Genomic DNA, 15,662 nt, shown 5'->3' on the forward strand with positions numbered 1-15,662 from the left:
AATGAACTTTATTTTTCATAAACAACAAAAGCATCCATCTGACAGAGTTGACAAAAACACATGGTGTTGACAAAAAAACAATGTATGCATCCTTATTTTTTAAAACGCAAATGTGTTTTAACAGATGGTAGTGGTAACTATGATGAGTTAATAGGCCCAAAAATATTTGGACAGTGACACAATTTTCATGATTTGGTCTCTGCATGCCACCACAGTGGATTTAAACTGAAACAACTACAATGGAAGAAGTGCAGACTTTAAGCTTTAATTTAAGAGGTTGAACAGAAATATATAATTAAGCATGTAGGAATTGTAGCTATTTTTATGCAAATGCTCATTATTCCTGGGGGTCAAAAGTAATTGGACAAATAAACATAACGTAAAGTAAAATGGTACTTTTCAATATTTTGTTGCAAATCCTTTGCAGGCAATGACTGCCTAAAGTCTGGAACCCATGGACATCACCAAACGCTGCGTTTCCTCCTTTGTGATGCTTTGCTAGGCCTTTTCTGCAGCTGTCTTCAGTTGTTGTATCTTTGAATGTCTTTCGGCCTTGAGTTTTGCCGTGAGAAAGTGAAATGCATGCTCGATTGGTCAGAGATTGAGTGATTAACTCAACTATTGAAGAATATACCACTTCTTTGCTTTAAAAAAAATCCTGGGTTGCTTTTGCAGTATGCTTTGGATCATTGTCCATCTCTACTATGAAGCACCGTCCAATCAACTTTGTTGCATTTGGCTGAATCCAAGCAGGAATTATATCCCTATTAGAGCTGTCAAATGATTACATTTTTTTTTTAAATCAGAGTAACCACATCTTAAGATTTTGATAAATCACGATTAATCGCTTTATTAAAAAGGCTTTTTATCAACATTTTTTGCCCGCCAAATTTAAAATGCACCTATGTGTTAATTTTTTCGGCATTTAATGTTAAGAAGACGTCTCATCCTCCTCTTTTTCTAATCAGTTAATTACTTGCATAATTTAAAGTGGATTTTTTTTTTACCCCAATTGTTTGACATGAACAAATATTCTGAATGTCACACGCAAACATTTATTAAATGCTTCACTTTAATGCATGTTATGTTTATAACCTTCCACGAGCCGCCTTGACTCAATACCATCTGGCTTTTTCAAAACCATTGTGAAATCTGTTCAGATCGATTTACAACAAATAATTAATTGTTCACTTCAATCAGGTGAGCTTCCTAAATCTCTGAAAGTAGCCACCGTCAAGCCCATTCTAAAAAAGAGAACACTGGATGTCTCCCTGCTAGCAAATTATAGACCAATCACAAACCTTCCCTTCGTAACTAAAATAGTTGAAAAAGTGTTTTTTTTAATCAACTCAGCAATTTCTTGAGCTTAAACGGACTTTTGGAAAAATTCCAGTCAGGTTTCCGACCTCATCACAGTACAGAAACAGCTCTGATTAGAGTACTGAACGATATAAGATTGAGCACTGATGCAGGGAAGGTATCGGTGCTCGTCTTGTTGGACCTCAGTGCAGCATTTGACACGATTGATCATAATATACTGTTAGACAGGCTGGAAACTTGGGTGGGATTAAATGGAACAGTCATTAAATGGTTCAGGTCCTATTTGGAGGAAAGGAGTTACTTTGTGACTATTGGAAATTTTGAATATGATCGAAAGGCTACATGTGGGGTTCCTCAAGGGTCAGTCCTTGGACCCCTGTTGTTCAGTCTGTATATGTTACCTTTGGGACAAATGCTTCAGAACGCCGATGTTGACTATCATAGTTATGCAGATGACACACAATTGTATTTATCAATGTCCCCAAATGACAGCAGTTCTATTAACGTATTGTGTCATTCTCTAGAGCAAATTAACAACTGGATGAACCAAAATTTCCTTCAGCTGAACGAAAACAAAACAGAGCTCATTGTTTTCGGCAATAAAGAAAAGAGGATTGCTGTTAAAAAACAGCTTGAGTCACTGTCTTTAGAAACTAAAGACCAAGTTCGAAATCTTGGGGTACTAATAGACTCAGATCTGACCTTCAGCAATCATATTAAATTCATCACTAAAACAGCCTTTTACCAGCTGAAAAACATATCCAGACTGAAAGACTGCATGCTTCAAGCAGACCAAGAGAAGCTTATCCATGCTTTTATCTCCAGCAGACTAGATTACTGTAACGGTCTTCTGACTGGACTCTCTCAAAAGAACATGAGACAATTGCAGCTCATTCAGAACGCTGCTGCTCGAGTTCTGACCAAAACAAAAAGATCAGAACATATTACTCCAGTACTTAAGGATTTACACTGGCTCCCAGTCAGCTGTAGAATCGATTTTAAAGTTCTGCTACTCGTCTATAAATCACTAAATGGTTTGGGTCCTGAATATATCCAAGAAATGCTGACAGAGTACAAACCCAGCAGGGCTCTGAGATCTACAAACTTGGGCCAACTAGTGGAACCCAGAGTTCGAAGCAAACATGGTGAAGCTGCATTTAGCTATTATGCTGCACACAGATGGAATAGGCTACCAACAGAAGTGAAGTCAGCCCTGAGTGTAAATGCTTTTAAATCCAGGTTAAAAACTTAGCTTTTTTCTTTTTGTGTGTGTGTGTGTGTGTGTGTGTGTGTGTGTGTGTGTGTGCGTGCAAATACGTATAAATTTATACTCATTAATTCACCTATAACCTTATAAAACTCCCATTACCCTTCACCTTAACCACTCGCCAGAGTCGTGAAGTTCAAATGGTCAGGAGACCAAAAAGGTCAGAAAAGATAAAGAAAGATAAAGTGAAATCCAGCACCGACCAACCACTTCGTGCCTTACCCATGGTTACAAAATCAAAGTCTTACGCTAACCACAGAAGCCTCTAAATTCCAACAAATTAACGAGATCTCAAGGGACCAGAGGAAAAACTAAAGAGAGGACGGAGGGAAGGATCGATGAGGCAGAGTGAGATCCATAGAAACCAGTACATCCAATCCATCAAAGTGAAATCCAGCACCAATCAAACACCTCCTGCGTGGTTACAAAACCAGAGTCTTATGCCAACCCCAGAAACCTCAAACTTCCAATAAATTGAGATCTCAAGTGACCAGAGGAAAAACTAATGAGAGGAAGGAGGGAAGGATAGATAAAGCAAAGTGAGATCCACAGACACCAGCACCCACTGATTCAACGAGCAGTGGGAAGGAGAGGCGAATTCTGTTTGAGTTTCAGTAGATGCTGGTGTGATGGATCTGGCATGTATAAGGACCGCCACCAAAGAAAAGACCCGTCAACCACGGCCCAGCAAAGCGAGCCCCCCCCCCCCCCCCCCGAATCCCCCAGGCCGCGGCAGCACCAAGGCCACTGGACGAGGGACAAGCACAACTTGGACTTTAACACTATTTTTTCTTCTGTGACAGCTCAAACATCCAAATAATGTTTTCCTTCTATAAAACAACAAAAACAACACTACAGAAATGCTTTTGACAACAAAAATAACAGTTTATTGAACATAAAGCACTATTGAACTAACGAAGTGAACTATGTACATAAGTGCCTGTCCCTGCATGTGGGATGTCTTTCGGCTGCCATCCGCTTCGCTGACAGCTCCAACCATCCCCACAACTTCTCGATGCACCACCTGTACATTGTAGAACCATAAACAATTGCAAATATTAGATATTTTATTGCTGCTATATGAAGTATAGTAGGCTACTTTTATTCACCTTTCATTGCACCAACAAAGGAAGGCCAATCTCTCTGGCTGCTGGATGCGTCTGTAATTGCTAATTATATATATATATATATATATATATAATATATACACACACACACACACACACACGATAGCGGAGGGCGGGGGGCGCTTCCTGTGGCACGACCTGAGGGAGAGCTGTCAGCTGTCAGATTATAGCGCCTGCTTCCTCTTTTTCATAACGAATACTAACCACACTTATCGGTTCGAGCCGAGTTTTGCCATAACCGCAGGAAAACACGACCTTATCTGTCAGAAACACACAGTAACCGTACACGGGGAGGGCGGGGTGGGGGAGGCGGTGGATAGGGGGAGGGCGGATAGGGGGAGGTGGTGAATAGGGGGAGGGCGGGGAGGGGGGAGGCGGTGGAGAGGGGGAGGGCTGGGGGGAGAGGGGGCTGGGATTAATTCAATATAACGGCTTCTGACCTGTCAAATTTTGACAGGTGCTGCCCCGGCTTCTGATTGGTTAGGGGGGGCGGGAAGGGGGCAGGGATTAATTCAAAATAACGGCTTCTGATTGGATAGGGGACGGGAAGGGGCGGGGCTTAATTCAAAATAACGGCTTCTGATTGGTTGGGGGGCGGGGCACCTGTCAAATTTGATGACTGCTGGCCTATTTACTTTTTTTGGCATAAGTATGACACCTGTAAATGTGCAAAAATGGGCCAAAATTGGACATTCAAATACTCATACCTCACTTCCTGTCAATTTTAAGGTACACCTATCAAAGAGGTTTTTGTTCATCTGGATGTGCGACAGGTGCCACGCAATTTTCGTAGCCGTAGGACAATCGTAGCGGGACAGGGATCCGTTTAACCTATGTAGGGGGCGCTACTGAGCCATTTTTCTGTTATCATGTATGGCGGATTTAAAATATCAAATTTTTCGCCAGGTCTGAGGTGTGTGTAAAGTTTGGTGAGTTTTCGTTCACGTTTAGTGTCTCAAAAATGTGATTGTTTGCGGAGAAGAAGAATAAGAAGAAGAACTAGAGCTGCGAGCAGCTATAAAGGGCCATCGCAGCCCGGGCCACGTTGGGGTACTTGCACGTTGGGGTACTCGCATATTAGGAGCAAAATTTCTTTGAACATGGCATGATAAACCTTTACATGTGGATTTTTTTTTTTGCCAGGTGTGATGTGTGTGTCAAGCTCAATGGGTTTTGGTGATTGTTAAGATCTGCAAAAATCAGCGTCCTTTTTTATTTTTAGGGAATGTGTTGACCTGATTGGTATTTTTTGCAAAAGTATATATACCCCTCATCACTCATACTCATTGCACGATGTTGCTTTTATTGTCTATAGAGGCTATCATAAATAAATAAAACAAAATAAAAAAGTACATATGTTTGGATGGGTCTGATACCAGTGAACATCTTGAGTAGTGGAAAGTAAAAGAATATTCATAAATGACTTAGTTATAACACTTACAATGTTCACAAATTTTGTACAAAATACCGTATTTTTTATATTTTTTTTTATGCCTCAAGGACTCGGTGGCGTTGTATTTATAACTGAATTTTGTCATAGAGATACCTTCACGCCTTGACTATAAATATACATGTCAAGTTTGGGATTTTTTGAAGCATGTACCGGGGAGTTATTAAGCATATCCTTCATTCACGATACTGCTTTTAACGTCCATAGAGGCTAACAAAAATAAATAAAACTTAATAAAAAAAAATACGTATGTTTGGATAGGTCTGATGCCAGTGAACATTTTGAGTGGTGGAAAGTAAAAGAATATTCATAAATGGCTTAGTTATCACACTGAGAATGAGTTTAAAATTTTTGTAAGGTGGCGCTGCATATGTAACTGAATGTTGTCATAGAGATACCTTCAGGCATTGACGATAAACATACATGTCAAGTTTGGGATTTTTTGGAGCATGTACCCGGGAGTTATTAAGCATTTTTCATTGCAAAACACAAATTTTGATGCCCCTCCCTCATCATATAGTATTTCGAAAAGTCAAGATTTTTCCCCCTGTCGTTGGCTCAGGTCTTGACATGGTCCAGGTCAAGTCTTAACTCAGTCGGATGAAACGTGTAGGAGAAGTGGGCAAAAGTATGCCCCCTGTAAATGTGCAAAAATCGTCAAAAATGGGACATCAAAAATTCGTAGTTCACTTCCTGTTAATTTTAGCATATGGGTCCAAGAGACTTTTTTGTAGGTCTTTGGCTCCGTCATACACCTAAAAATATTCGTCGTTCTTGCTTAAACGTACAAGCGGGGCTGCTTCGTTAAAAATTTCTAGGGGGCGCTATTGAGTCATTTTTGTAAAAATAGCACAACAATAAAATATTGCTCATTTTACCAGGTCAGATGTCTGTGCCAAGTTTCATGAGTTTCTGCGCATGTTTAGACCCTCAAAACTGGCGTTGTTTTCTTGGCGAACAGCGCTTAGCCACGCCCACAGCGATTCGCGAAAACTCACAAACTTCGTGTTGTGACATCATGAAGGCCGAAACCCTCATCTGAGCAAATATGAGGTAGGTCCAGTTAACGTGTTTGGAGAAAAACGTAGAAGAAAATTCGTAAGAAAAAAAATTGCCACTAGGTGGCGCTATCAGTAAGATGAAATATAAGTTCGTAGATGTCTTTAGGGCTGGACTCTCATCAAATGTGTGAAATTTTGAGAAGATAGGATCATCTCGGTCAAGTTAATGCAGCTTTTATTCTCACGAAAAATCTTCAGACTTTGCGGCACCGTAGCGGCCACGCCCTTTGTCCAAAAGTTACATTATTCGGTGTGGGGCATGATCAACAACTTAAGGCTTTTCTGACCAATTATCAACTGGATCCTTTCAACGAGCTCAGCACAGTAGCTAAAACCGTAAAGTATGACATTTATTGTTACCACTAGGTGGCGCTATATGTATAACTGAATTTTATCATACAGATGTTTTCAGGCCGTGACTATTACGTTGCCTGAGAAGTTTGAGATTTTTTGGAGCTTGAACATGGGAGTTATTAAGTATTTGCTCTTTCTGGACAAATGAAATTTTAAAGGCAATACTTGATGCGCCGCCCCCGTCATATAGTATTTCGAAAAGGCAAGATGTTTTGCCCAGTTGTTCTCTTAGGTCTTGAGATGATAAATGCCAAGTTTGAAGTCAATTTGATGAAAAATGTTTGTAAAGGGGGAAAAAGCATGACCACAGTGAATGTGCAAAATAGGCCAAAATTGGACATTAAAAAAGTCATAGCTCTTTTCCTGTACATTTTAGCTACATGGTCCCAATAGACTTTTTTTTTGTGCGTCTCGGGGTGCTCCACGTGCCTGCCAATTTTTGTTGCTCTAGCTCAAATGTGCCGGGCTTGGTTTTTATTTTTCTACGCTAGGGGGCGCTGTAGAGTCGCGTTATGACAACGCCATAATATCAAATTTTCCGCCAATCCTGAAGAGTGTGCAAAGTTTGGTGAGTTTTCGTAAATGTTTAGGTTCCCATAAATGCGATCGTTTGCGGAGAATAAAGAATAATAATAATCATTTTTACAAAAACAATAGGGACCTCGCAGCGGTCACTGCTCGGGCCCTAATAATAATAATAATAATAATAATAATAATTCGAACGAAAAACAATAGGGACCTCGCAGCGGTAGCTGCTCGGGCCCTAATAATAAGAATTCCTTCAAAAACAAGAGGGCCTCGCAGCGGCACCGCCGCTGCTGCTGCTCGGGCCCTAATAATAATACGATCGAAAAACAATCGGGACCTCGCAGCGGTCGCTGCTTGGGCCCTAATAATAATCCGATCGAAAAACAATAGGGACCTCGCAGCGGTCGCTGCTCGGGCCCTAAAAATAATTCAAACAATCAATAGTTTATGGAGCAGAAGCTATGTTGTCATCGGTCCGGTTACCAACGAATGGTCATCCAAACAGACAGAGATATTCTCCAGGATCGTTTTCTTAATGAATCGTTGTCTACTTTTAAATAGAATTGCTAAATTCACACACTTTGACTAAACCATGTTGAACTCGAGCGAGAGATACCCCCGCGGAGCAATCTGCTAAGGAGCAATTTACTCAGACCACGTCGGTTAAAATTGTGACATGCATCAGTGCCTAGTATGCAATGTAGACTAATGTCATAATGTATCGTAAATACTAATGTAATGGTTTGATCGCTTGTCGATCTTGTCTATTTCATACGACGCTGGACACGCTGCTTCTTGATGCTTCAAAAAAACAAGTCTTCCTGCATACGTCGCAAATATCGCCACACGTTTTCTCTTTATGCTCTTATAAATGGGATGACATAAACATAAAAATGAGCTATGAAATATTTAACTTGATGAAAAATGGTCCTCTCAAAAGAGTCACAGTATGACAGCCTGCCCCAAAATTCACACGGGTTATAATGACTTGTAAATACAATAGTTTAGTGTCACTCTATGACTTGCAGTGGGGTGGTGGGACAAAACAAAACAAAAACATTTTCATTTTATTCATTTTCAAAAGCATTTGAGACATCACATCCATGATTATCAATAAAGTTATCAATAAAGTTATCAATAAAGCACTTTTCACAGGCCACATCAAATGGCAATAATCTTTTAATTGACACAAAATTATGAAATCAAATTTCCCACTGGGGTAATATGACCTAATTTATGCAAGAAAATACCACAAGGAGCAACAATAAAATAACCAAAGCCTCAGCAAATGAATTGAATGCTGCATGTGATCTTCAAAGTTGAGGCTGATTTCATCTCTTGAGAGGTCAAACTTCCAAAACATTTAAAGGGTTCAAATCTCGAACGATGGCCTTGCCTGCTATTGGAATTGACTTTCCACTGATATTTGAACAGTTCCTGAACATTTCAGGTTCATATCTTTTTCCTAAGGTACTGGTTGCTATGGACATTTGAAAGATGCAAGTACCAAAACTTTAAAGCCCTTTTTCTCAAAACTAGGAAATTCAACTTTCCAACATTAAAACTGCTGTTTGTCATTTTTTTGAGCCACATCCATGTATGATATAACATTTTAAAGGGAATTAAGTGCAGAATTCAAATATATTAGTATCTCAATTTTTAGTTTTTTTTTTTACACATATTGGACCCTTTTGCCAGAGCCGCTCACATATGTATCGCGATATGTATCGTATTGTGACCTCTCTATCTTGATACGTATCGTATCGTGAAGTTGTTGGCAAGACCCAGCCCTACTCATGAGAGCGTCCAAACTTTTTTTTTTTTTTTGCTATATTCAGTTGTTTTCCCCTAAATTCCTGTGTTTTTAATATTACCAGTTTGTTTTTGCACAACTTGCTTTTTGTGCAATTCTGAGGGTAATGGAAACACAGACGTTCTCAACTTCAAGAAAGGAAATTACTTAGAATTGGTCAGATTTGGCTGTATCCCACTTAAGAAAACAAGTTTGATGTACACCCAGAATTACTTCTCTTTGTCATGCTTTTCAAACTGGAGTGTGCATAAAACAGCATGGCACATCGGCACTAGTAGTGATTTTTGTTCCACAATATTCAATTTTTTTTTATCTTTCAATGTAAACCCTGCACCATAAAGTAGAGCGACAGAAAAGACAGTTCCAACACATGACAAGCTGGCGTATTTCTTGGCCAGTAACTTTGATCAATAACTCAAACTCAATTTATGTCTAATTGGGATGGAGGTGAGGTGGAGGTTGCCATATTCTGACAAGTTAATGGCTCAGATCTAAAACGACCGACCATCAGCCCAGTTCCTTATAACATGCATGAATGCATGTTCTGGTTGGTGCAAATTCATTTTCTTCACCATCGTCCAAATGGTTTCCTTCGTATAAGTTGAGCAGTCTTCATACAGCCACTATGTTGTTCATCTCCCACTGTTGAGTCGTTTTACTGGTGTCACAGTCTGATACGAACACTTTGTGGAGGAGGTCTGAGCGATCTAAACATTTGCCTGAAAGAAAAACACATACTTAAAAGCAGTAGCGAAATAATCACAATAATGCATGAAAAAACTAAATTACACCGACATAATAGTCTAGGTATTTCATGATTGAAAACTCCCATTTAAACTTTTGATGAAGGTCATAAAATAATGATCAAATAATTAAATAAGGTTTCACATATACTTAGACTGTAAACAGCTATTTTAAAACCACTGCTTGTAAGGAGCTCAGTGATCTATTTTCTGGGGGCTTTAGATTAATTATTAAATTGTTTCAGCCTCATTCCCAAAATTGAACAAATCATTAATGCCTCAGAATTCGACACACAAAACCCAATAGTGACAATATGATTATTTAATTTGATTTAACTTTTGCAAATTTATTTTAAAAATAAATAAATAAATAAAACGACATCACATACACATAAGTATTCATAATCTTTGCTCTCTGGCAGTAATTACTGCCTCGAGCCTTTTTCGAATATAATGCCACAACCCTCAACACTGACCTTTGTGAAGTAGGGTGTTCCAAAATGGTTGACCCCATTCTAAATGCCCATATCTCGGAAACTACTTGATGGATCTTAATGAAACGAAATACACTTTATGTTGAAGGTCCTAAGTTTTATTGGTTACATTTACAAAGAAAAGTACAAATATTTGTTGGTTCTATGACAGATTTTCATAAATGTTCAACACCAAGTGGCAGGTTATATTTTGGAATTACAACCCAAGTGCGTTTTTTAGGACGTTCAGAACTTCCTTTGCTGTGTTTTGTGTGACGTTACACACAAAAACTTGAAACGTTTTGACGCAAGCTGTGAAAATTTGAGGTCATTCCAACAAAACTTGTCAAAATTATTGGCCTACGAAATGGGGTAAAAACTTTTTTGGAACACCCTGTATCACCCATTCCACTCTGCAGCAGCTCTCAAGAGCGTTGTTGCACAGCCATTTTTAATCTCTACAAGGAGAGTCTGGGCTGGGCCACTCAAAAACATTCACAAACTTTTCCTGAAGCTATTACATTGTTGTCTTGGCTGTGTGCTTCGGCTGTTGGGAGGTAAACCTTCTCCCCGATCTGGTCCTGAGCACTCTGGAGCAGGTTTTCATCAAGGACATTTCTGTACATTGTTACATTCATCTTTCCCTCAATCCTGAGAATTTTCTCAGTTCCTACAAGGGATTAGTGTTGTTCCGATACCGATACTGGTATCGGCAGAGGCGCCGATACTGCATTAAAGCAGTGGTATCGGTATCGGTGAGTACTCACAGGTAACATGCCGATACAATTAACTCTTTCACTGCCAAACGTTAACGAGAAAGACAGCCTCTAGAGTGCCAGACGATTTTGAGTATTTTCACTCATCTTTCAACGCAAACAGAATATTGTATGCTATGACTACATAAACATGGTGGATGCCATATAAAAGATTGGATTCCATTTTCTCATTCGAAAAAAAAAGTATGATTGTACCTTATTTCGGTCTTTAGTAATCACCATTTGAAAATAGCAAATTTCAGTGACACCAAGCTATAATGGTAAAAAATAAGGATAAAACAAGCTTTTTGTGGAAAGGTAGATTTTCTGCAGAACAGTGACTTTTACACTGATATTTTTTGCTTAGTGGCGCTCTGTGAATTCGATTTAATGTGACAAATGCTTTGATCATTAATGTCATCTTGGAAACGTTTTATTTCTTAAGATCCGCCATGTTTTCATTCATTTGATTTGATACACGGGACCCCATTGAAAAGAGATACAATGCTGCCATCTGCTGTCCATATTTAGTGGGTGTTTCTTTTTTTTTTTTTCTTTTTAAATGTTCGGCTCATTTATAAAACCAGAGCTCAACTCAACTCAACTGCCCAATACGTTGCCCATTGAAAAAACAAAAACAAACATAGTTGACGTTAATTAACATTGATGACAGTACTCGTTGGGATTTCTGTTAACATTAATTAACGTTAATGGCAAGAAAAGAGTTAATTCCAACGCTAATATAGGATTTTGGATGCAGCATCTTGTGTCTTGCACGACATTCACTGATATGTGAAATGTTCACTACATGCTGATCTAAGATATCCTATTGGCCCTTGAATGCTCTGAACCAATACCAGTACAGCTTTTTCATGTTGAGGAAAAAAAACAAAAACAAAACTTGGTATCGGTAATGCGTAACTGCAAAGCTGTGTATCGCAACAACACTACTAGGGATGTAACGATATCCAAACATCATAATACGATATCACGATATGAAGGTCACGATACGATAATTATCACAATATTATGGGGGCGTTGGCGATATTTAAAAAAGATCACAATATTGTAACAAAAAAAAAGAGCTCATACTAAAAAAAACAACACACAATATTGTACTTTTGTGCATAACAGCAATGCATATAAACCACATACAATCTCTAATAATATTGAGCCACTTACTTGCTAAGGCAAGCACACATTGATCGCTTCACAAGCAAATTAGGTTCCCCTTCATTAGCATAGATTTGAAACATAGAAGGCCAAAACATCCCTAATGAAAATTAAATTGCACTAATAAAATAGCCACTAGAGGGTCTAGATCTGCACAAATGGAAATCAATCTGACATTTTTAACAGATGTGTTCCTTTTAAATATTGTGAACATGACGACGACGATATTGTGGCAGTTTTAATATCACAATATTGCCCTTATCGTGACATCCCAAGTTCCTACCATTGGAAATCATCCCTGTTCATGATGCTGTCACCACCATGCTTCACTGAAGGGATGGTAGTGGTCAGTTGATGAGCGGTGTCTGGTTTCCACCAAATATAATGCCTGGCTTGAAGGCCAAAGAGTTCAATCTTTGTTTCATCAGACCAAAGATTTGTTATTTTTTTTTCATGGTCTGAGAATCCTTCAGATGCCTTTTGCCTCCAGGTGGGTTGCCACGTGCTGTTTACTAGAAGGACTGAATTCCATCTGGCCACTCGAGTGCTGCAGAAATGGTTGTTTCATAGAGGACCAAGACTTGACCCTAATCCCCCAATTGCTTAGTCTGGACCGGCGGCAAGCTCAAAGAGTCCTGCTGGTTCGGGACTCCTTCCACTTACTTATGATGGAGGCCACTGTGGTCACTGGACCCTTCAAAGCATTTTTTTTCTTTTTTGATAGCTCAGTAGTGTTCATTCGGCAGTCTTAGTGATTCAACATGTCATCATCATTGCTCTCTTTTTTGTGTGCGTGTGTGTGTGCATGTGAGTTTGTGCTTATAAATTCAGATGAAACCTAATAATAATCCCATACCCTTCACCTTAACCGGATACTTCAGTCTCGCCAGAGTTGTGAAGTTCAGCAGGTCAGGAAACCAGAGCAAGGATCAAAAGAAAGAACGATGAAGCAAAGTGAAATCCAAATCCAGAGCCTTCAAAGCAATTAACCTCAACAATGATCTGTGCACCTGAGCTCAATGTTGAACTTTGTGGCAAAGGCTGTGCATTATGTACATTCAGTTTCTTAGTTTTAATTTTTTTTTAATAAATTGGCAAAAAAATAAAATAAAAAATAAAAAACGCCTTCATATTGTCATTATTGGGTGTTGTATGTTGAATATTGAGGGGGGGAAATTATTTCTGCTATTTTAGAATGAAGCGCTAACGTAAAATGTGGGGAAAATGAAGTGCTGTGACTGCTTTCCAGATGCACTGTATACTTGTTTCTTGGCAAACAGGAATTCAATAAGGTAGAAGCAATCACAACCTACATTTAGCTATTTTGTTTTGGATGTGTATTTAACAAATTAAATACACAACAGAGTTCATATAAGGTTATGCACACACACGTATGCATGCAGGCACATGCACACGTGCACACACATGCACAAACGCGAGTCTGGCCTGGGTGCAGCAATTGAAAATACAGTGGTGCCTTGAGATACGAGTTTGATTTGTTCAGTGACACACTCTTAATCATCTTTCCCCACTGAAATGCATGTAAATGCTATGAATGTTTGGTGGTGGCCGGAGGGGCCGTGGGAGCACACTGGCAACCACCGTCAGTATTATTGTTATTGTTTGATCATGTTTTTGAGACTGACAGTAAAAAAATATACCATCTAATACTGCATCCAATTTCATAGTTGTTCAAGTCCAAGTCGAGTTGCAAGTCTTTTAACATTTTGTTGAGTCGTCAAATTCATGACTCGAGTCTGACTCGAGTCCAAGTCACATGACTCAAGTCCACACCTCTGGAATTAAATAAACTGAGGTGAGAGTAAAATAAGTGGAACTAAAAGTGAACATTGTTATTACCTCCGGGCTGTTGTTAAATATCAAAAGTTTTTTTCTTGATTACTTCAATTTATAACCCTAGAACTAATGCAGTTGCAAGATAGTGAGTGTGCACTGTTGACACATTTGTTACACGTTGGATAGTAGGAACAACTAGAAAATGCCATTTCTGGAGAAATGGCGTGTGAAAGCTGGAGAGCTGAATGAATTCCTGTGGAATGATTTGGAATAATGTTGAATGATATTGAATGATATGGAATGGTGTTGAATGGTGTTGAATGGAAAGTGTAGAATGTGGGAATAATCGGCTACGAAATCGGAAATTTTGAATTTTGTAACTGAAAACCTGGAAGAGATTGAAGATGGAATGAAGTAAATCAGATGAATGTGGAAGTAAATGTAAAGTGTAGAATGTGGGAATAATCGGCTATGAAATTGGAAATTGTGAATTTTGGAAATGAAAAGCTGGAATAGCTCATAGCATAAATTGCTGGAATGTATTGAAGTTGGAATGAAGTAAATCATATGAATGTGGAAGTAAATGGAAAGTGTAGAATGTGGGAATAATCGGCTACGAAATCGGAAATTGTGAATTTTGGAACTGAAAAGCTGGAAGAGCTCATGGCGTGAATTACTGGAATATATTGAAGTTGGAATGAAGTAAATCGTATGAATAATGTGGAAGTAAATAGAAAGTGTAGAATGTGGGAATAATCGGGTACGAAATCGGAAATTGTGAATTTTGGAACTGAAAAGCTGGAATAGCTCATAGCATGAAATACTGGAATGTACTGAAGTTGGAATGAAGTAAATCGGATGAATAACGTGGAAGTAAATGGAAAATGTAGAATGTGGGAATAATCGACAACGAAATCGGGAATTGTGAATTTTGGAACTGAAAATCTGAAAGAGCTCATGGCGTGAATTACTGGAATATATTAAAGCTGGAATGAAGTATATCGGATGAATAATGTGGAAGTAAATGGAAAATGTATAATGTGGGAATAATCGGCTACGAAATCGGAAATTTTGAATTTTGGAACTGAAAAGTAGGAATCGCTCATAGCATGAAATACTGGAATGTACTGAAGCTGGAATGAAGTGAATCGGATGAATAATGTGGAAGTAAATGTGAAATGTAGAATCTCCAAAATGTTGAATGTGGGAATAATCGGCAACGTAATCGGAAATTGTGAATTTTGGAACTGAAAAAGCTGGAAGAGGTCATGGCGAGAATTACTGGAATATATTGAAGTTGGCATGAAGTGAATCGGATGAAAAAAGTAGGAATAAATGTGAAATGTAAAATCTCCCAATAGAAGTCAAAGGGGAAAAATCGGGTATGAAATCGGAAATTGTGGTTAAAAACGGTGAATATTTGGAATAAACAAAATGTACCCAAGCATGTCATGAATATTTGAAATATGTTAAAATTGGAATGACGAAAATCGGATGAATTATGTGAAAGTAGTTACATGTCATAAAAGTGGGCGGAATAAGAAGAAGAAGAAGAAAGAATGAATAACGTGTGTGAAGGCCACCAGCCTTCACACAATTATTATGGGGGCCAGCTTGACTTTGATGGCTCTCAAGCTAACTGCTGCTAGAGTTGAAGTGTGTTGGGCGATGGCTGAAGGCGGTGATACCGCTGACGTGAAGGTCAAATTAGTCTTGTTGCGTTGTGGCTTCAACGGTCATTCAAAATGTGGACAAATTGTGTTGGAAAAAGATAGGATCAATGTGAATAACTGAAGTGTTG

The 15,662-nt window shown here is 38.8% G+C and overlaps 2 protein-coding genes across 8 annotated transcripts in view; one reads left to right on the forward strand and one right to left on the reverse strand.

The window, feature by feature from the left end:
• Positions 1-1,588, forward strand: part of tmem176 (transmembrane protein 176) — a 52,237-nt gene extending 50,649 nt beyond the window's left edge. For both annotated transcript variants that reach the window (XM_077525669.1, XM_077525668.1), the window contains exon 7: positions 1-1,588. This exon is cut by the window's left edge and continues 753 nt beyond it. The gene's annotated coding sequence lies outside the window, so the exon portion shown is untranslated.
• Positions 1,589-3,448: 1,860 nt separating this feature from the next.
• galnt7 (UDP-N-acetyl-alpha-D-galactosamine: polypeptide N-acetylgalactosaminyltransferase 7) overlaps positions 3,449-15,662 on the reverse strand; it is a 246,524-nt gene continuing 234,310 nt past the window's right edge. For 4 of the 6 annotated variants that reach the window (XM_077525661.1, XM_077525662.1, XM_077525659.1 and 1 more), the window contains one exon: positions 3,449-9,639. In XM_077525661.1, coding sequence (XP_077381787.1) covers positions 9,533-9,639 — 107 coding nt within the window. In that variant the 3' untranslated portion in view covers positions 3,449-9,532. The remainder of the gene's footprint in view (positions 9,640-15,662) is intronic. The other 2 variants (XR_013284129.1, XR_013284130.1) reach the window with 2 other exon arrangements.

This window comes from Festucalex cinctus, chromosome 6 (genome assembly GCF_051991245.1).
Source record: "Festucalex cinctus isolate MCC-2025b chromosome 6, RoL_Fcin_1.0, whole genome shotgun sequence".
Taxonomy (NCBI): domain Eukaryota; kingdom Metazoa; phylum Chordata; class Actinopteri; order Syngnathiformes; family Syngnathidae; genus Festucalex; species Festucalex cinctus.